Source organism: Mastigoproctus giganteus, chromosome 3 (assembly GCF_048544385.1).
Source record: "Mastigoproctus giganteus isolate SK-2022 chromosome 3, ASM4854438v1, whole genome shotgun sequence".
Lineage (NCBI taxonomy): Eukaryota > Metazoa > Arthropoda > Arachnida > Uropygi > Thelyphonidae > Mastigoproctus > Mastigoproctus giganteus.
This window is the reverse complement of record NC_143577.1, coordinates 181,050,759-181,072,595: the sequence shown is the minus strand read 5'-3', so window position 1 is coordinate 181,072,595 and position 21,837 is coordinate 181,050,759. Positions and strand designations below refer to the sequence as shown.

Genomic DNA, 21,837 nt, shown 5'->3' with positions numbered 1-21,837 from the left:
CATACTCTTAAAACCTATCCGCTTGTCCCACATACCCAGGAGTCACACTGGTCATCTGATTGGTTAAATGTTCACCCGTATTCAACACGGCAATCAAATAATTCATTGAAATAAATATAAAACACGAAATTGAAGACTTGCGTTAATTTGCTTATTATCTGGATGTGTTTCCTATTTATATTTCGCGGGTTTATACTCCAGAACATGGGTACAATCCCATACTTTGACCAGAAAGAAAGCGGTGGTGGGACGTGAAGGCACCTCCCACACACTGCTTTATCCCCTCTCCTGCATGTTACTGGAGAACGTCACGTGACGTCACAATATGTCGGAGATGAAATGAAGAAAAAACAGCAAACGGTAATTTTTTTTAAATAGCTAACAAAAATTAACACCACATACAACCCTGATTCTTCTCGCCCATACATTACTAGGCGATTTCACGTGCATCAACAAATGAGAATTGTTCATGCACCTCAACAGGAACGCTTATTTTTTTTGTTCTAGGGGCTACTGTCTCCCCTGCTAATAAAGAGAACCTGATACTAACAACTCATACAATTAAATGAGAGTCCAAGGAAACTCATAATTATGAGAGTTTCCTTGGACTCAGGGGAGGTATCCATAGACTGGAGATGTGCAAATGTGACTCCAATTCACAAAGGAGGATCAAAGGCTGACACAAGTAATTATAGACCTGTGAGTTTAACTTCTGTTCCAGGAAAATTAATGGAGGCACTGGTTAAAGAAGCACTGCAGGATCATCTAGACAAGACTTCAGTTATAGCTCGGACACAGCGTGGTTTTGTTAAGGGGAAGTCTTGCCTGACCAATTTGATTGGATACCATGATGCAGTCACAAAAGAACTGGATGCAGGGAATAACTTTGATATTATATACTTGGATCTTAGAAAGGCTTTTGATATTGTTGCACATGGAAGACTGCTGCACAAATTGGAGCAGTGTGGCATTGGAGGCAAATTGCTGCCATGGATAAAGGGATGGTTGAGTGACAGAAGACAGAGAGTGGTAATCAATGGACACTGCTCAACGTGGACTAATGTTATTAGTGGAGTTCCTCAGGGTTCAGTGTTGGGTCCTTTGTTGTTTTCTGTATTTATAAATGATAGTGATAATGGTATATCAAGCTTAATGTCCAAGTTTTCAGACGATACAAAGGTTGGCAGGGTTGTTAAGGACACTATTGATGCTATGCTGCTGCAACAGGATCTGGAAAGGTTGAGCAGATGGACTCAGAGGTGGCAAATGAAGTTTAACATTGACAAATGTAAAGTACTACATATGGGAAACAGTAACCCCAGAGCAACGTATCAACTCTGCGGTACTACACTGACAGTGGTAGAGAATGAAAAGGACCTGGGGGTAATTGTGCAGGCAGATAGGAAGTTCTCTGAGCAGTGCAGACGAGCTGCAAGAGTAGCTCATGGTGTCTTGTCAATGATATACCGGAATTTCTCTAGCAGGGATAGGGAGGTGATTATTCCCTTGTATAAGGCAATGGTCAGGCCACACCTTGAGTGTGGCCTGACCATTATACTGTATACAGGTATACAGACGACCTGTATATACTGTATACAGGTCGTCTGGAGGCCTCATTTCAAGAAGGATGTAAAGCTGCTGGAACGAGTACAGAGAAGGGCAACAAGATTAGTGAATGGAACAAAGGGTTGCTCTTACGAAGAAAGGCTTAAGTTTTGCAAATTACAGAGTCTGGAGACTAGGCACCAGCGAGGTGATCTGATAGAGGTGTATAAGGCCTTGAATGGTTTGGGCATGCTCAATGCCGATGGGATTCTTCCTCTTGCTCAGAATAATCACCTGAGAGGGCATAAATTCAAATTGAGGGAAGACAGATGTAGGATAGATGTGCGGAAATTTACCTTTAGCCAGCGGGTAGTTGGTTGGTGGAACAGACTTCCATCACTTGTTGTTGAAGTTGATAGCCTAAACAAATTTAAGGCTCAGCTGGACAGGTATTTCGAACAAACGGAGGGGTGAAATGGGAGTGGGTTTTTTTTTTTTTTTTTTGGCTGATGCTGAATAAGCTTGCTTTCTTGCATCATATGCCTCTACTAATGCTAATGCTAACTAACCACCTGTGGGAGGGGGGTTCCTGATTGAGACTGAAGCTATATAAATTTCTTTCTTGCTTGCTTTACTACTACTAATACTAATTTTTCTTTCACAGTGTTTGTTTTTTAGCATCTCATTATGTATTCAGCAATTTATGAAATCCTGAATAAACAGATTGAATACAATTAAGTGATGATGTGTTAAATAACTGGTCTCATTATTAAATATATGTACTGTGCCTAAATAAAGCTGCTTTTCTGATTTTGGATTTTTATTATTATTTCTTTTCCCTTAAATGTGCATGCACAACTAAAAAAATGACACAATTATCTACAATAAATTAATATTATTTATTTCACAGAGTGGGACAGGTTATTTGAATCTGCTGCACAATAAGCCATAAGGTTGCAAAAATATTATGCAGATGAATACTGTCATAAAATCATTCCAATTATTTTCTCCTCATTAATAATAATATCAAACACATACCTAATGCTCACAAATTCTTAAGTTGCCAGACACAATTTTATTCTCCAGAAGGGCATATGGAGGAATATCAATCCGCTCTCCATGATTAGCTATGATGATTACTGTGCCCTGAAAGCAATATTAGAAAATAGTTTTAACCTGTGAAACACAAGATGAATAATTAGGGAAAAAAAATACATACATATATATATATATAGGTGAAATCTGTTTATAACAAACTACAATATTATTCTGTTATACTGAAATTTCTTTATATCAAATATAGTAAAAAAAAAATGTAGAATCCTTTTGTTTATTTTAATATTCACATAGTTTTACAAATACAAATTTATATTTACCAAATACAAATTATATGCAGTTATTCTGTTACATTCAAATATAAAAATTACCAGAATAATACTCTAATTAAACAAAACATACAAGAAAACAAAAATGAAATGCAGACTAAGGGGAAATCTTGTCTGAGCAATTTGATTGGATACTACGATGTGATCACAAAGGAACTGGATGCAAAAATTAATTCTGATATCATATACAGTAAGTCCCCGACTTATGTAAGCCTGAGTTACATAACTTCAGACTTACATAAAAATAAATAAATAAAATAAGCAATCAATAACGATGAACACGGCATGCACAAGTGAGATATGGAGTAACAAATTCACGAAGCTTAAAAAATAAGAATGAAAAGAAGATTCTGAATATTTATTTGTTTTTTTATATGTTTGAAGATTTCAGGGAAGGGGAACACACATTTCACCATAATGGTATAAAAGCCCACAGAATTCCAGCTATCGATATTATCGCAAATGCAATAAGATCTAGTTTACTAACTGTTTATAATGAATTGTGCTAACAGACAAGGCCAATAAACTGGAAACTGCAAATTGTTTTTATTGTTTTATGGTAGTTACCATAAAACAATGTCACAAACTGATGACGAACTACAAACAGAAATGTGTTTTAGTAAAATTTGAGCTCACTGAGGTGATAATGTGTGTTTCCGCCTTAACCTTGTGAGGTTCTTTACAGAAAATTTCATTTTGGCCGTTATCATGGTGCCGACTAAGAGAATAAGTGACAGCGGTACTAGTAAATCTACCAAGAAAAAGAGAAAGCAATTGATTTGGATCAGAAAATTAAAATAATAAGGATGTATGAAAATGATCAAACATTAACAAGTATTTCGCAGAATTTGGATTTGTCGTGTCAACGGTTATTTGGTTTTTAGGAGCATTAGCAACTAAGGCCATATTGCTCCGGGATATGCGGTGGTCATTCCCTGACCTTTCCGCATCCTCCGTATTTGGTGGTCACAGGCTTGAACTCCGGTCTAATCAAGAAGCGTGTGCTACGCACTGCTGCACCTGCCCACCTGGCTACGGAGGCACCAGTGTCAACAGTGAACACAATAATAAAGGACAGACAGAATACAAGAAGCGGTGAAGGGATCAGTACCAATGAAGTCAACTATAATAACCAAGGCTATGAAATACATATCAGTTTTTACAGTACAGTAACATGTTTTTTTTTATTCCTTTTATGCCTACCTCAGGCATATTATAAGAGACCCACAATATGACCTGCAGAGACTAATCCTGCAAGGGAAGATTAAAGGCAAAAGAGCAAAAGGAAGACCAAGAAAAAAGTGACGAACTATTTCACAAAGCAAGAGACAGAGTTAGCTGGAAAATGTTGGTCTCCAACATTCAAATTGAATACGGAACCTTAAGAAGAAGAAGAAGAATGTTTTCTTTTCCTAGGTGCCACTCCAGCTACTTCACCGCTATTCCAAGATAAAGTTTTTAATTGAACTAATTAAAAATATAACTATTTTTCTATATATATATAACTAATATATAAAAAATATATAACCAATTAATTGAAAAATATATAACTATTTTTCTTCATTCTTCTGAGGATATTATGTGGTTTTTGTAATTTTGGCTTATCAGGGATATAGTAGCAATATTTATTAGTCATTCCAGAGTTACATAAAACTTGACTTATGTAAGCAGTCCTGGAACATATATCTTATGTCAGGGACTTACTGTATTTGGATTTCAGGAAAGCTTTTGATACTGTTGCACTTAAAAGAATGACTTACAAATTGGAGCAGTGCGACACTCAAGTCAAGCTGCTGCTATGGATAAAGAGATGGTTGAGTGAAAGAAGACAGAATGGTAATCAGTGGACACTGTTCTTCGTGGACTAATGTTATTAGTGGAGTCCTTCCGGGGCTTAGTGTTGGCCCACTATTGTTTTCAATATTTATCAATAAGATTGATGAAGGCATATCAAGCTTAATGCCCAGGTTTTCAGATGACACAAAGTTGGCAGTATGGTTAATGATGGTATGTTACTGCAACAGGATCTAGAAAGGTTAGGCAGATGGGCTGAGAAATAGCAACTGAAGTTTAATATTGACAAATGTCAAGTACTGCAGATGGGTAGCAGTAACTCCAGAGTATTTTAACCCCATACCAACTGTGTGTACTCCGCCCATCAGAGTAGTATATATATTTTGAAGACTAAATGCTCAAAATTTGAAATTAAATTTGAAATAAGGTTGAAATTAACTATATAATATCGGTGTAAATACACCATAGTTTACCCATAAGTTTTACCACACAGTCAAAAATGAAAAAGACATGGGGGTAATTGTGCAGTCAGATATGAAGTTCTCTGCGCAGTGTAGACAGGACACCAGGACAGTATTACTCCACTTGCCCTAATCACATTTCTATTGTGTGTATGCAACTGTATCCTATTTTTTCGGAGTCATAAAAATGTACTTCAAAAACATAACGAAAAAAAATAAAACAAATATAACATCAAATTAATAATCAATTTATTTTCTTTATACAAATACAAATGTCTTGATATCAAATAAAAAAATAAACACAGGTTTAAAATACAAATACAATTTATTAAAGTTTAAATTATACTAATCATTTAGTGGAAGAAAGTAACTAACTGCTTGCACAAAAGTGTGTAAATCAATGTTCCCTGTTTTGTCTATCTGCTGTTAATTTCATTAATTTGTTATTAATGCCCTCATATTTATGAGGTTGAAGATTTTTTATGAGGTTGAAGATTTCCAACATTTACTAATCCTAGTATTCTCTTAAAGTTATCTTGTTTTTTTAAAAGGTCCATATATTAACATGATGGTGCCCCCAAGATTTATTTAAGGCATAATGCCATCCTTCCACATGATTTATTATCCAAGGACCAAAATTAGCATGATGATTCCCCAATGAAATCAGAAAGTGAGCAGTGGGTCCAATCCAATTTGTTTCGAAGTGTTTTATAAAGACTTTGCGCTTTTCATATGAAGGATATTCTGATGGTGAACGTTCTCGAATGATTCCTTCCCAAGCTTCCTCTAAAGAAACAAATGCTAATCCCACCACTAACTTTCTGACAGTTTGTTCCTCAATATATCCCAATTGTAATCCTGAATGTTGTACTTTCTGCCAAATTGCTTGACTGAAATGTAATAAACAGCCCTTAACATCAGCATCAAAAAATGTTTCTTCTATGGATCTAAATCAGGGCACTTTCATAATCAACTTGGAATTTTCTTAGTTGAAATGTCCCGATTTGCAATGCTTTCTATTGAATTAATCGGAACATGCAATTGTAAGTTGATTTTGACTTATCTGGAAGAAGACTATAATGAAATGGAAACATTTGGCCTCTGTGCATAATACACAAGAATCCAGGATAAAAACTTGGCAGCACCATGGTCTGATGATAGGTATCGGCAGGATCGGATTATGGATGAAAAGGCCCTCCTGCCATATTTAAATTTGAGGCCCCTTTAAAAAATATATACAGTGAAACTTCTCCTAACGGATACCCCTCTTTAACGGACATCTCTCTACAACGGACATTTTCAAATTCCCCAACTCTCCTCTATTGGTTTTAACGTGTTTTCAGCTTCTGTCTAGCGGACATTCTCTGTAACGGACGCGGACAGGCAATCTGCACTGTTTCGTTTAGATTAGCACTTAATTTGAACTCCCAATAACGGACAGCGGGCGAGCTCACGGCCCTTTTTCTAGGAACATTTCTTCCGCGTATTGCCTCAATCGTGTGTTTATTTTCTATTTCCAATTCGCTGAATTTTATCAAGGTTTACGTCGCAGTTCTAAACCCTTTTTCAAGAATTTTAAGGCACGTGTAAAACTTCTGATGAATTCGGTGTGTGCGGGGGAGGGGGATTTTGTCGGCCTTTCGTGTTTTGAGTTTCAGTTTTCAGTTTTGTTCAGTGTTGTGTGAAGTGCACAATGTCTTCTCGTAAACATTTAACTTTAAAAGATAAAGTCGAACTCATTAATGAGTATGATCGGCAAAAAAATAGTGTTCGCAATCTCGCTGCAAAATTAAAAATCGGGAAGACGCAGGTAAGCGACATCCTAAAAAAAAAAAATGAACTGCTCAAACAATTTTGGCAACACGTAAATGATCAGGTTCAAAAATCATTCCCGAAAACTGTTAGACTTCAAAGTGGTTTTGTCGCACACGTGCTAAAAAAATTCCCATTAATGGGCCTATTATTAGGGAAAAGGCTTTGGAGGTTGTGAAATCTATGGGAGTAAATGAGTTCAAAGCTTCTGTGGGATGGCTAGACAAGTTCAAAACTTGGCATAAAATTTCTTGGAAAACCGTAAGTGGTGAAGGTCCACTTTGTTACAACCCCAGGATCTGTTGATACTGGGGTTGTAACAGAGTGGACTGTCAAATTGGAAGATTTATGTCATGATTTTGAAGCTAAGGATATTTACAACTGTGACGAAACAGGGTTGTTTTTTAAAGATCTTCCTGAGAAAACAATGAGTCTAAAAAAAAAAAAAAAGTGCCAGGGCGGAAAAATTTCTATGGAACACTTGACTGTAATATTGTGTACAAATATGCTGGGAGACTTTGAACAATCTCTTGTTATAGGAAAACCACAAAATCCTCATTGTTTCAAGGGCATAAAGTTGAATCTTTTGAATGTTGACTGGAAGTCTAATAAAAAAGCGTGGATGACACGAGATATCATGAGAGAATGGATAGGTCACTTTAACCAAAACATGATTCGTCAAAACATAAAAATTATTCTTTTCATGGATAATGCTGCATCTCACCCGCATATTGAATTGTATCATTCAAATCGTTTTTCTGCCACCAAACACATCTGCAGAGAGTCAGCCCTTGAATCAAGGGATAATAAAAAATTTTAAACTTCACTACAGAAAACGTGTTTTAAGACATCTCACTGCAAACATGAACGATGTAACATGTGCAAGTGACCTTGCAATGACACTCAGCATCCTAGATGCGATTCAGTGGATTTCCTCTTCAGTAAACGCAATTAGAAAACAAACTGTCGTAAACTGTTTTGTAAAGTCTGGCTTCTCAAACGCAAAAATTGAAGTTGTGAACAGCAATGTGGAGCACCAAGAAGAACAAGAACTTCAACATCTATTGATAATGTACGATACTTCCGCTACAAGTGACCCTGGCTACAAAGATATAGACTCGAACCGCACTACAGAAGATGGTGCTCTAGATATCAACGACATTATCATCGATATTTTTCAAGAAGTTCCTCGTGAGGATGAAGAAATGGAAGGAGGTCATTCTGTTGAAGAACATATTAACAACGAACCACCGATGAAAATTGAAGAAGCACTCATACAAATCAATCGTTTAAAAATGTTTTTCGCCGCTGAAGAAGATACTGAAGGACTTTCGATGGTTTCTTCACTCCAGACAAATGTTGAAAACAAAATTATCAGCCGGAAGAAGGTGCAGAAGAAAATAAGTGATTACTGTATGTATTTTTCTTAAGATAAAGTCATAATATGCATAGCACAATTGTATATATATTATTTACAAAAATATTGTGCAAAATCTGTATATAATTTAATTTTGCATTAAACGTTTAACGATTTTTCTTTCGTTCTTTTTTTTTTTTTCTCCCTCAGACTTCTTGTTAGCGGACACTTCTCTCTAAGGGACACATTTTCATTCCCCATGGCTGTCCATTAAAGGGAAGTTTCACTGTATATACATACAGGCTAATACAGGCTTTAGGTACTATCATTTATTTTTACATTAAACTTTAATTTAATTTCATTTTATTTCAGGTAATCCGTTTTTACCATGCTTGTGTCCTCAATTTTTCCATGGTAATTATATCTGACAGTTCAGAACCTCCACCTAATACACTGATAATAATATATTTGTCTACCTATATATATATATAGTATACACTGCCCTACCATTAATATCTGGACAATCCTCCATGGATAGGGAAACAGGTCTTATGCATGCAACAACATCACAGAAGTTGCTATAAATATGCACACTGGGCTTCGAACAGACAATTGCAAAAATGAGCATGCTAGATGTCGATTACATGGTGTAAGGAGCATGAATCCTCAACTGTAGAGCAATGGAAAACAGTCCTATGGACAGATGGGTCAAGGTTTGCACTCTACCACTCTGATGGCCATTCTTGGGTGTGGCGAATGCCAGGGGAACAGTTCCTTCCTGATTGTAAGTTCCCAACAATGAAGTTTGGTGGAGGCAGTATCATGGTATGGGGCTCCTTTCATGGTTTGGCTTGGGCCCATTAGTCGCCATCAACAAAACCATGAATGCTGTGCAATGCCAGGACATCCTGGACAATTATGCACTTCCAACATTATGGCAATACTTCAAGGAAGGCCCATACCTGTATCAGCAAGACAACGTGCCATGCCATACTGCAAGGGTCGTAACAGAGTGGTTTGATGACATGAGCATTTGGATTGCTCATGGATTGGCCAGCCCAGAGTACTGATCTGAACCCTATCGAGCACCTTTGGGATGTATTGGATTGTCAGGTATGTGCACGTCAAGATCACCCAGAGTACAAGGCCGAACTGGTGGCTGCTTTAAAGGCAGAGTGGAGGAACGTACCACCTGACATTTCTAAAAAGCTGGTTGAGAGTATGCCGCGAAGATTGAAGGCCATCATAAAAGTAAAAGGTTTCACACAAAATATTAAATGACACAATAAAAGCTCTCTTTTTTTTGTCTACAGGCAGTTTCTGGATATTAATGGTAGGGCAGTGTATATATTGCACATACGTATAAATACAAATACTACATCGATTTTATATTTATATTGTGAATAATAATTCCTTGATAAAAATGTAAAGTAAGAGGCCAAAAATGTTTTATGGTTTTTGACTGAAAAAATAAAGTAACAATAAAAACAATTTTAATAGAAACTTTTAACTTATTTATGGCAAGCGTTCATTGGGGCATGTGTGATTAGGGCAAGCAATCATTAGGAAAAGTGTCCATTAGTGCTTTTGAGATTAGGGCAAGTGGGAGTAAACTGCCAGGACAGCTCATGGGGTTTTGTCAATGATATACAGGAATTTTGCTAACAGGAATAAGGAAGTGATTATCATTGTATAGGGCAGTGGTCAGACCACATCTTGATTACTGCATACAGGTCTGGAGGCCTAATTTTTGGAAAGTTATAGAGCTGCTGGAAAGGATACAGAGCATGGCAATGAGATTGGTGAGGGAGAACAAAGGTGTGCTCTTACCAAGAGCTTCATTTCTGCAAATTTCAGTATCTGGGGACTAGGCACCTGCAAGGTGATCTGACTGAGTTATTTAAGGCTTTGAATGGATTGAGAAAGATTAGTGCTGATGGAATTCTTCCTCTTGCTCAGACTATGCAGAGGGGGCATAAATTCAAATTGAGGAAGGGCAGTTGCAGAATAGATGTGCAGAAGTTTGCCTTTAACCAGCAAGTGGTTGATTGCTGGTACAAACTTCCATCTGTTGTACAAACTTCGACAACAGATGGAAGTTTGTACCAGCTTAAATCTATTACCTTCTAGAAGAAGTTGATAGAAGGGTAATCTATTACCCTTCTATCACCTTAAAATTTATTTAAGTTGTTAGCTTAAATAAATTCAAAAGAGAACTAGATAAACTAGTGGAAAGAATTGCTTTTTTTTTGCATCATATGCCACTACTAATGGTAATATTGATGCTAATTTTATTTTTAATGTTCTTTTGAATTTTTTGCACCATGCTTCAATATTTGGCATATTTATTAATAGCTACTACTATAATAATGTATAGTTAAAATTTTGTACCTTTAGTAGTACGTATATTGTTTAAATAATTCTTATTTTATGAAAAATAAAATAACTGAAGTAAAACAGTTTTTCTTTTAAAAAATCAGTTCCAACTACAAATTCTAAGTGGGAAGTGATCATAGAAGCTGTTAAGCTTTTTACACCAACTAAGGTGTATTTTTTGTGTTTTAGATTTAAATGAATGTCACGTAAACTGATGAGACTAGTGGCAGAGAAGAAAAATGCATGGATGATGATTATCAGGAAACACAAAACTACAGTTAGTATAAACTAGCCTGCATTCAGATCATTAAGGAAGTTAGGCAGGAAGTCTTGGACTAAGAATGTGAAGGAAATTTATGTTATGCTTATTTAACACTAGAAATAAAGGGATGAACCACATTGCTCCACTAGATATAAATTATATAACTACTGATGATCCTATTCGAGTTGCTGACAAACCCGAATAAATATTTCATCCAATTCACACACAGAAGTTTTTGAGGATAGTGTTGTTGTTGTTTGGTTTTTAGGAGCATTAGCAACTAAGGTCATATTGCCCCGGAGGACAGTGTTACCAGAAGTACACTCATGAGCCAAAACATTATGACCACCTACCGAAATAGCAAGTTGGGCTGCCTTTTGCCATGATAACGGGCTCACATCTGGTGAGTATGGGCTTGGCACACCCAGGGTCCTGAGCTGGATATCATTGCTCTTCTCTTCCTTGGTGATTCCCTTCTCTCTCTCTCTCTCTCTCTCTCTCTCTCAGGGTAACTCAGAATTTTTTTTTTTTTTTTTTTTTTTTTTTTGCTGGTGCAGAAAAAGACTCAGGCTTCCTTGCACCATATGGCTAATGATAATAATAATAACTGCTTGCATCCAGTGTGGTGTCAACTATTCCACGAGACCATGGAAGTTATCTTCAGGTATACTGGACCAGCTGGACAGAAAAACACCAGTGCCTCTCTCTCCACTGCTTGAGTTCAGCAATGGAGAAAGGCACTGGCATGGACTGGCAAATGTTACTTTACACTGCATCCTACAAATGTTCAAAGGGATCGACGTTGGGGGAAATGTGGTGGCCAGGGAAACACAAAATGCTTGGACATGAACCCTGAACCATTTGTGTACAATGAGGGTCTTGTGATATGGAGTGTTTTCTTGTTGAAAGAGTCCAGTGCCATATGGATGCAGTCACCATTCTCCAAAACAATTCTTAAGAGATTTTAGGGCCACAACCCCAGATGAAAGAACAATATTCTGTGGTAAAGAGGATTTGAGGTTTGTACAGTTTTGAAGAAAAGTGAGGCTGAGAGTAAAAATGAAAACTTAATTTTTTCGATGTAGGGGAAGCAATATTTGTGATGTACATATACCAAGAGAGAACAGAAGTCAGGGTTATCTCATATGCAATCTTGTTTAGAAATCTGTGCCACTGAAGATGAGCATGGCAGCAGTAGATTATTTTTGCAAGAAATAAAACAGCACTGGGTTTCGGGAAACTAAATTTGACTAAGTTTTCCTCACTCCATCGGAGAATTACATAGAGTTCACTGAAGATTTAAGGGATTGGTGTTGGATATCTGATAAGTTTAAGCTGTTTGTAGTATGCTACCATCAGAACTATGGAGAGGATTTCCAGTCAGGTGAAAGAAGGTCATTAATATATAAGTAAAAAACAGTGGGAAAGAGAGAGAGAACTAAACCTTTGGGAACACCAGCACTGCCATCACCCTATAGTGAGGCCAGAGAGAAAACTGGCTATCAAATTGCAAAAAAAAACTGATAGAAATCCATAAGATGAGAAGACAATGAGCCATCAGCCATCACCTGTAGTGAGGTCAAAGAAAAAACTAGCTAACAAACTGCAAAAAAACAGATAGAAATCCATAAGTTGGAAACTTGTTTAGAAGATCTTTATGCTAAACATGATCAAAAGCATTGGAAACGTCAAAAGCAACTGCTTTAGTGAAACTAACTAAATGTTTCCTGAACTTTTCCACTAAATTTATCCAGTCATGAATAACATTAGTCAATACATCACCAGTTGTCCTTGTTGTTGTGTTGTAGGGCTTTAAGTGCATCAGCAACTTAGACAATACTGTGACATTATATATTATATCTGTACAAGTGTGCTCGCAGGTCAATTTTCCTGTGTGAAGGCTGAAAAACCTGGAATAACTCACGGGAAACCCTATGCCCTCTCCTTGATTTAAATCAAATCTTTCAAATGAAGAAAACTTTAGCAGTTCCTCCAGTCACAGATGGGAATCAAACCCAGGGCTCTCTAAACAAGTGGCAAACCCACTATACTATCATGGAGGACATATCATCACCGATCAACACTGAGACACCATATCAGCAATCATTAAAGAGATGGAAGGTTTTGAGATAGCTTTAAAAGTTTGTGGTTAATGGATTTCTTCACTACTTTAGAAAGAGTAGATCTAATTCAGTGGGACAATAATTAGACAGGAAAGATTCATCACCTATCTTAGGAACTCTCTAAATGGGAGAAAACTTCCATGCAGGGGAAAAAATGCCAGTTAAATAGGAAAGTGTAAAAAAGACAACAGAAGACAGTACAAGCTCAGTAGAACAGGTTTCAGGAACAAGTGGAGCAGTACCTTCAGGACCTGGAACTTTCTTCATATCAAAATTATTCAGAATTGTAGAATTAGAAGAAAAGTAGGATACTAATAAGTCAGCTTTATCTTTACCCAAAAATGCAATAGAACCATCAAGTTGTAACAGCAGTGGAAGTATAAATGAACACAAGTTGTGGCCACAGACCAAACACTCAACACCATTTGGTCAAAAAGCAAGTTTTCTACCTCAGGCAAATTCAAAATTGAGGTTCAGTCTGATTAATAATTGTTTTAGAAGAATTTTAAGCAGATAAGAGAGAAATCTGGATATATGTCAGTTATGATAAGCTACATTTTTATCTTGAATGGCCAAAACAAATTTATTGGAAAATCAAGATTTTAGGATGGAATGAGAAATTAAGGATTTCATTAATACAAGAATTTCAATGGAATGATTTGAACAAACATTAGAAGAGATAAACCAGTAATTCAAGCAAGTAGCAGAAATAACAAAGATCATCCAATTAATCAAATGTATTAATCTTATTAATTACACTGTGATTAATTAAATGAACTGATTACAATTCAAATGGAAATCATGCCCCAGACTAGAACAGTGCAGCAACTAGCACAAAATAGTGGGAGTGCTGTAGATCGGGGAAGAACTGAAGGGGTGATTCTCCAATGCCTCACAGTCTAAGAAAATGTGCAACTTGTGAAATGCTTCCGGACCTTCCTGGAACAGAACAATCTAGCCAAGAAGGATGTCGTCTTTGTGTATGCTAGGTGCAGGAAGTATGAAGAAATTAGGCGCCAACTCAGCATTCTGTTGGGCATCTATGACAGCTTCAAGAGGGGGGTAGTTGAAGGAATTAAAATGGGGGACCCATCAAACTCTCAGCTGCCCAGCTCAAAGCTAGAGCTCACTCCTATGCATCAGACAACACAGCGGCAATCTCCAAGGCTGAATTTGCTGGTCCCACAGAAGGTAGTTATTGTCGGGGAAATGGGAAATATATTGTGTAAAAAAGATAGGTGGAATTGGACCAAGGGATGTTTGCCAGGAAAAAAGTTGATGATGTTGTAGAGTACATATCTTTTAAGGGCACGAAAGGTGATGTCGTTGTACATGTTGGCACTAATAGCATTAAGAGTAGTAGATCTGCAGCTTTACTTAACAAGTACAGGTCAGTGTTGAAAAAAAGTTGCGAGTTAGGGTTGAATTTGAGTGTCTGCAATTCTGCACAGACAAGATACGAGAGAGTATATGAAGAGAGGCTTGTCAATAAATTCGGCCCTGGGGATATTGTGCATTGCTCATGGGGAAGAATTTCAGACAGTTTTTAAATTCTATGCAGTGGGACCAACTGATGATGTTACCAACAGCAAATTCTAAATGGGAAGTAATCCAAGAAGTTACTAGGCTTTTTTGTTCCAACTAAGAAATACTATTTGAGGTTTAGGCCTAAACGGATGTAGTAGTAGTAATAGTAGTAGTGGCATGTGATGTAAGAAAGCAAGTGTATGAAAAACAATTCCCTCCTTAAATTTATTTAACCTATCAACTTCAACAACGACAGATGGAAGTTTGTTCCAGCAATTAACCACCCGCTGGTTAAAGGAAAATTTCTGCACATCTATTCTACATCTGTCTTTCCTCACTTTGAATTTATGCCCACTTAGGTTCGTAATCTGAACAAGTGGAAGAATCCCATCAGAATTCAGCGTACTCAACCCATTCAAATCAATCAGATCACCTCACAGGTGCCTAGTCTCCAGCCACTGCAATTTTCAGAACTTAAGCCTCTCTTGGTAAGAGGATCCCTTCATTCCCCTCACCAATCTTGTTGCCTTTCTCTGTACATGCTCAAGCAAATCTATATCCTTCCTAAAATGAGGCCTCCAGACCTGTATGCAGTACTCAAGGTGTGGCCTGACCATTGCCTTATACAGAGGCATTGCCATTCACCTCCTTTTCCCTGCTAGCAAAATTCCTGTATATCATTGACAAAACCCCATGACTTACCTGGTAGCCTGTCTACATTGCTCAGAAAACTGCATACCTGACTGCACAATTACTCCCAGGTCTTTTTCATTTTCTACCCACCTTAAGTGTAGTACCACACAGTTGGTACGTTTCTCTGGGGTTACTTCTACCCATATGCAGTACTTTGCATTTATCAAGGTTAAACTTCAGTTGCCACTTCTCAGCCCATCTGCCCAAATTTTCTAGATCCTGTTGCAGTAGCACACTGCCCTTATTGTCATTAACAACCTTGCCAACCTTTGTATCATCTGTAAACTTTGACATTAAGCCTGATATACCTTCATCAATATCATTGATAAATATACAAAACAAGAGTGGACCGAACACCGAACCTGTGGGACTCCACTAATAACATTAGTCCACGAAGAGCAGCACCCACTGATTACCACAATGTCTTCTCCCATTCAACCATCCTTTTATCCACTGTAGCAACTTACCCTTAATACCATTCTGCTCCAATCTGTACAGTAGTCTTACATGTGCAACAGTGTCAAAAGCTTCCCCGAAATCCACGTATATGATATGAAAATTATTTTTTGCATCCAGTTCCTTTGTAACCACATCATAATATCCGATCAAATTTGTGAGACAAGGCTTCCCTTAACAAACCCATGCCGTGTCTGAATTATTGCTGCAGTCTTGTCAAGATGATCCTGCAATGCATCTTTAACCAGTGACTCCATTATTTACCCAGAACAGAAGTTAAACTAACTGGTCTGTAATTACTTGTGTCACCCTTTGATCCCCCTTTGTGAATTGGGATTACATTTGCACATCTCCAGTCTGTGGGGACCTTCCCTGAGTTAAAGGATGAACTCTTAATTATGGCTAAGGGTTTGCTTCCTTCCTTTAATATAACTGGATAGATCCCATCCACTCCAGGTGCCTTTCTTATGTTTAACTTCAACAATTTCTCCTCCACTTTGCTCTCAGTTATTACAAAATCATTAAGCACCCTGCTACAATTTGATAACATTCTGGCATTTTCAAACCTTAATAACTCCTCATGTGTGAATGTAGATGAAAAATACTCATTCAGTTTGTTTGCTATCTGAGCAGGATCATCAAAAGTCGAACCATCAATATCAAGTGGATCAATCAGATTCATTCCCTTCCTTTTAGAGTTTATATAAGTAAAGAAATCCCTGCTGTTTTTCTTTGCATCCTTTGCCAAAGATTTCTCGTAATCTGCCTTCGCCTGCCTAACCTACTTTGTGACTTGATTTACAGACTAACTTATATTTTCCATAGGCTTCTGTGTCGCCTGAAAATTTATATGCATCCCATGCATTTTTCTTCTCTGCCACGAGTCTCATTAGTTCATTTGACAACCATTTAGGCCTAAACCTTGAACAATATTTTTTAATAGGTATGAAACTTTTAGTAGCTTCCACGGTTAATTCCTTGAATTCTTCCCACTTCGAATTTGCTGTTAGTAACATCATCAGTTGATCCCACTGTACCGAAATTAAAAACTGTCTGAGACCACTGTAGTCACGTTTACAGAAGCAAAAACCCTTTCCTTTACCCCTGATGGTTATTAAATCATTAAGTAAATCCCACATCAGTACACTGTGATCACTGCCACCTAGTGGTTCCTTATCTGCAAATTCTTAATACACGAATGATCACTGCTGATAACCAGATCAAGAGTATTACCCTCTCTGGTTGCCTCTCGAACATGCTGCTGCTGCTGAAAACAATCATCCAATAAATCCATAAAAGTCTTACTAGTGTGTGAGTGACCAACCCACAAGTTCCAGTCATTATTTGGGAAGTTAAAATCCCCCATTATAAGACATTCTGATTTACTAGCCCACTCTATTTCTCTGTACAAGTGTTCATTGTACTCATTCAAGTCATTAGGCCTATAACACACTCCTACTCTTATTTTTGCTTTCGCAGTGCTTATGTCACACCAAATTTACTCAGCAGTGCACTGTTCATCTATATCAACTGGATGCACTTCTTTTGATTTTATGTTTTTCTTAATTAACAGCATAATATCTCCTCCCTTCCTATCCTGTCTATTCTTTCTGTACACATTGTACTCCCCAAATTCCAATTCTGCATTCTTAATATCTGTGTGACACCACATCTCTGATATCCCAACAATATCCACCTTTGATGTCTTGACAAATACTTCAAATTCATCAAATTTATTTACTATAGTAGTAGTAGTAGTAGTAGTAGTAGTAGTAGTGGCACATGATGCAAGAAAGCAAGTGTAGGAGCTTATGCAGCATCAGCCAAAAAAAAAAAAAAAAAAAAAAATCACACCATTCCCTCCAAATGCCTGTCCAGTTCCTCCTTAAATTTATTTAACCTATCAACTTCCACAACGACAGATGGAAGTTTGTTCCAGCAATTAACCACCCGCTGGCTAAAGGCAAATTTCCGCACATCTATTCTACATCTGTCCTTTCTTAATTTGAACTTATGTCCCCGTAGGTTGGTAATCTGAACAAGTGGAAGGATCCCATCAGAATTCAGCGTGCTCAACCCATTCAAGGCCTTATAGACCTCAATCAGATCACCGCGCAGGTGCCTAGTCTCCAGCCACTGCAATTTGCAGAACTTAAGCCTCTCTTGGTAAGAGAATCCCTTCATTCCCCTCACCAATCGTGTTGCTCTTCTCTGTACACGCTCAAGCAAATCTACATCCTTCCTAAAATGAGGCCTCCAGACCTGTACGCAGTACTCAAGGCGTGGCCTGACCATTGCCTTATACAGAGGGACAATCACCTCCTTTTCCCTGCTAGCAAAATTCCTATATATCATTGACAAAACCCCATGACCCGCCCTAGCAGCCTGTCTGCACTGCTCAGAAAACTTCATATCTGACTGCGCAATTACTCCCAGGTCTTTTTCATTTTCTACCACCTTAAGTGTAGTACCACACAGTTGGTACATTTCTCTGGGGTTACTTCTACCCATATGCAGTACTTTGCATTTGTCAAGGTTGAACTTCAGTTGCCACTTCTTAGCCCATCTGCCCAAATTATCTAGATCCTGTTGCAGTAGCACACTGCCATTACTGTCATTAACAACCCTGCCAACCTTTGTGTCATCTGCAAACTTCGACATTAAGCCTGATATACCTTCATCAATATCATTGATAAATACACAAAACAACAGTGGACCCAACACCGAACCCTGTGGGACTCCACTAATAACATTAGTCCACGAAGAGCAGCACCCATTGATTACCACCCTCTGTCTTCTCCCACTTAACCATCCTTTTATCCATTGTAGCAACTTACCCTTAATACCATTCTGCTCCAATTTGTACAGTAGTCTTTCATGCGCAACAGTGTCAAAAGCTTTCCTGAAATCCAAGTATATGATATCAAAATTATTTTTTGCATCCAGTTCCTTTGTGACCACATCATAATAACCAATCAAATTTGTCAGACAAGACTTTCCCTTAACAAACCCATGCTGTGTTTGAATTATTGCTGCAGTCTTGTCTAGATGATCCTGCAATGCATCTTTAACCAGCGACTCCATTATTTTACCCGGAACAGAAGTTAAACTAACTGGTCTGTAATTACTCGAAGCATTGGTATACACGCAAATATACATGCACCTATTCTTATTTTTAGTTAGCATAACACATCCCATATACCCACCTGTTATGTCATATGAACTAATGAGACATGTGGCAGTGAAGAAAAATGAATGGGATACATATAAATTAACAGGTGACAAAGAAGCCTATGGAAGATATAAGCCTGTCTGTAATCAAGTCACAAAGGAGATTAGGCAGGCAAAGGCAGATTATGAGAAATCTTTGGCAAAGGATGCAAAGAGTTCTTTACTTACTTATGTAAACTCTAGAAGGAAGGAAGGAGATGAATCAGATCGGTCCACTTGATATCGATGTTTCAACCGTTGATGATCTTGCTCATGTAGCTAACAAACTGAATGAATATTTTGTAATTACATTCACACATGAAGAGTTATTTAGGGAGGGGAATTTCAGAAGTTTATCAAACTAATAGGGAGCTAAAGGATTTTGTACTAACTAAAAGCAAAACAGAGGAGAAATTATTGAAGTAAAAAGTTAGAAAGGCACCTGAGATTATGAGATCTATCCAGTTTTATTAAAGGAGTCAGCAAAGGAAGTAAGCAAACCCTTAGGCCATTATTATGAGAGCATCTCTGGATTCAGGGAAGGTCACCATGGACTACAGGTGTGCAAATGTATCCCCAATTCACAAAGGGGGATCAAAGGTTGACACGAGTAATTACAGACCTGTTAGTTTAACTTCTGTTACGGGGAAAATGATGAAGTCACTGGTAAAAGAAGCACTGCCAGTTCATCTATAACTGCACACAAGACTGCAGTTATAGTTCAGACACAGCTTGGGTTTGTTAAGCGGAAGTCTTGTGAGACCAATTTGATTGAATACTACAATGTGGTCACTAAAGAATTGAATGCAAAAAATAATTTTGATATCATATACTTGGATTTCAGGAAAGCTTTTAATACAGTTGAAAAAAAATACTTTTGTACAAATTGGAGCAGTATGGCATTAAGGGCAAGTTGAAGCTATGGATAAAGGGATGGCTGAGTGGGAAAAGACAGAGAGTGGTAATCAATGGACACTGCTCTTCGTGGCCTAATGTTATTGTGGGGACTCCCAGGGTGTTGGCCCCATTGTTGTTTTCTGTGTTTATCAATGATATTGATGAAGGTATATCACTCTTAATGTCCAAGTTTGCAGATGATACGAAGGTTGTACAGGGTTGTTAATGACACCAATGAAAGTATGTTACTGCAACAAGATCTAGAAAAGTTGGGCAGATGGGGTAACAGGTGGCAACCAAAGTTTAACATTGACAAATGCAAAGTACTGCATATGGGTAGCAGTAACCCCCAGAGAAATGTACCAACTGTGCTGTACTACACTCAGGGTAGTGAAGAATTGAAAAAGACTTTGGGGTTTTTGTGTAGCTACATATGAAATTTTCTGAGCAGTGCAGGCAGGCTGCCAGAATAGCCCATGGAATCTCATGGGATCTTGTCAATGATGTACAGGAATTTTGCTAGCAGGGATAAGAAGGTGATTATCCTTTTGTATAAGGCAATTGTCAGGTTGCAATTTGAGTACTGCATACAGGTATGGAGGTTTCATTTTAGGAAGGATGTAGAGCTTCTGGAGTGAGTACAGAGAAGGGCAATGAGATTGGTGAGAGGAACAAAGGGTTGCTCTTACCAAGAAAGGCTTAAGTTCTGAAAATTGCAGCATCTGGAGATTAGTCACCTGCAAGGAGATCTGATTGAGGCGTATAAGGCCTTGACTGGTTTGAGCAAGCTCAGTGCTGATGGGATTCTTCTCTTCTTGTTCAGATTACGCACTTGAGGTGGCATAAATTCAAATTGAGGAAAGACAGTTACAGAATAGATGTACAGAAATTTGCCTTTAGCCACCGAGTGGTTGATTGCTGGAACAAACTTCCATCTGTCGTTGTGGAAGTTGCTAGCTTAAATAAATTCAAGGAAGAACTAGACAAACATTTGGAGCAAATGGATGGGTGAAATGGGAAGTTTTTTTTTTTTTTTTTTTTTTTTTTGGCTTATGCTGTATAAGCAAGCTTTCTTGCATCATATGCCTCTACTAATGTTAATGCTAGTGCTAAAAGCTATCCAACTGTCAAGTTATAACTTGAACAAGGAAATCTGTCATTAAGATACGAGCTTTTTTGTGTTTTCAATCCCATATTATCTAATATAGGATACATGTGACATTCTTTACATTTAGGGGTTTGTTTCTTTGTTATTTTGGTTTTTAGGAACATTAGCAACTAAGGCCATATTGCTCCGGAGATATGTGGTGGTCACTCCCTGACCTTTCCACATCCTCCGTATTTGGTGGTCATGGGCTGAAATCCCGGTCTAATCAAGAAGCGTGTGCTACACACTGCTGTTCCTTCCCACTTTGCTATGGAGGCACCCCCACATTTAGGAGCATAGTTTCAACTCTGAATAGGCATTGAACAAATCAGAATAGCAAAAATGGTGAGACAAATCTATTACTTCAAACCTATAACTATTTCTAAAAGAACTGTAAAAATTTGGATACACATTAAAATGATGATCATTATCATTCTTTTTTGAACAGCTGTCATAATATCCATAGCTTGAACCTTATTTGTTTTAAATAATCGGAGTCTGTGCATATTTAAAAAGTTCTAATACAAAGCTAATCCTTAAATTTTAACAAAAAAAAAAATATTATTATACTGTTACAGTATTTAATACATTAATTATTTTCAAGTTTAAATGAAAGAACTAACTTTCAGTGTAACATTTTTGCCAAAGGTTACGTCTCCTCCTACAGTGAGATGGTCAAGTTCTACCATATCAGGAATGCTAGCAAATCTTCTCAGTAAATCTTTAACCTATTTAAAATGTGAATAAAAATATTATTTAAGAAATATTCTTTACTCATTATTTATTAAATCT

The 21,837-nt window shown here is 37.5% G+C and overlaps 1 protein-coding gene across 1 annotated transcript in view; it reads right to left on the bottom strand.

The window, feature by feature from the left end:
- Window positions 1-2,583: 2,583 nt before the first annotated feature.
- Window positions 2,584-21,837, bottom strand: part of LOC150088446 (UTP--glucose-1-phosphate uridylyltransferase-like) — a 225,451-nt gene continuing 206,197 nt past the window's right edge. The window contains exons 14-15 of the mRNA XM_090370162.1: window positions 21,669-21,773; window positions 2,584-2,691 (exon numbers count right to left, since the gene is read on the bottom strand). Coding sequence (XP_090226288.1) covers window positions 2,584-2,691; window positions 21,669-21,773 — 213 coding nt within the window. The remainder of the gene's footprint in view (window positions 2,692-21,668; window positions 21,774-21,837) is intronic.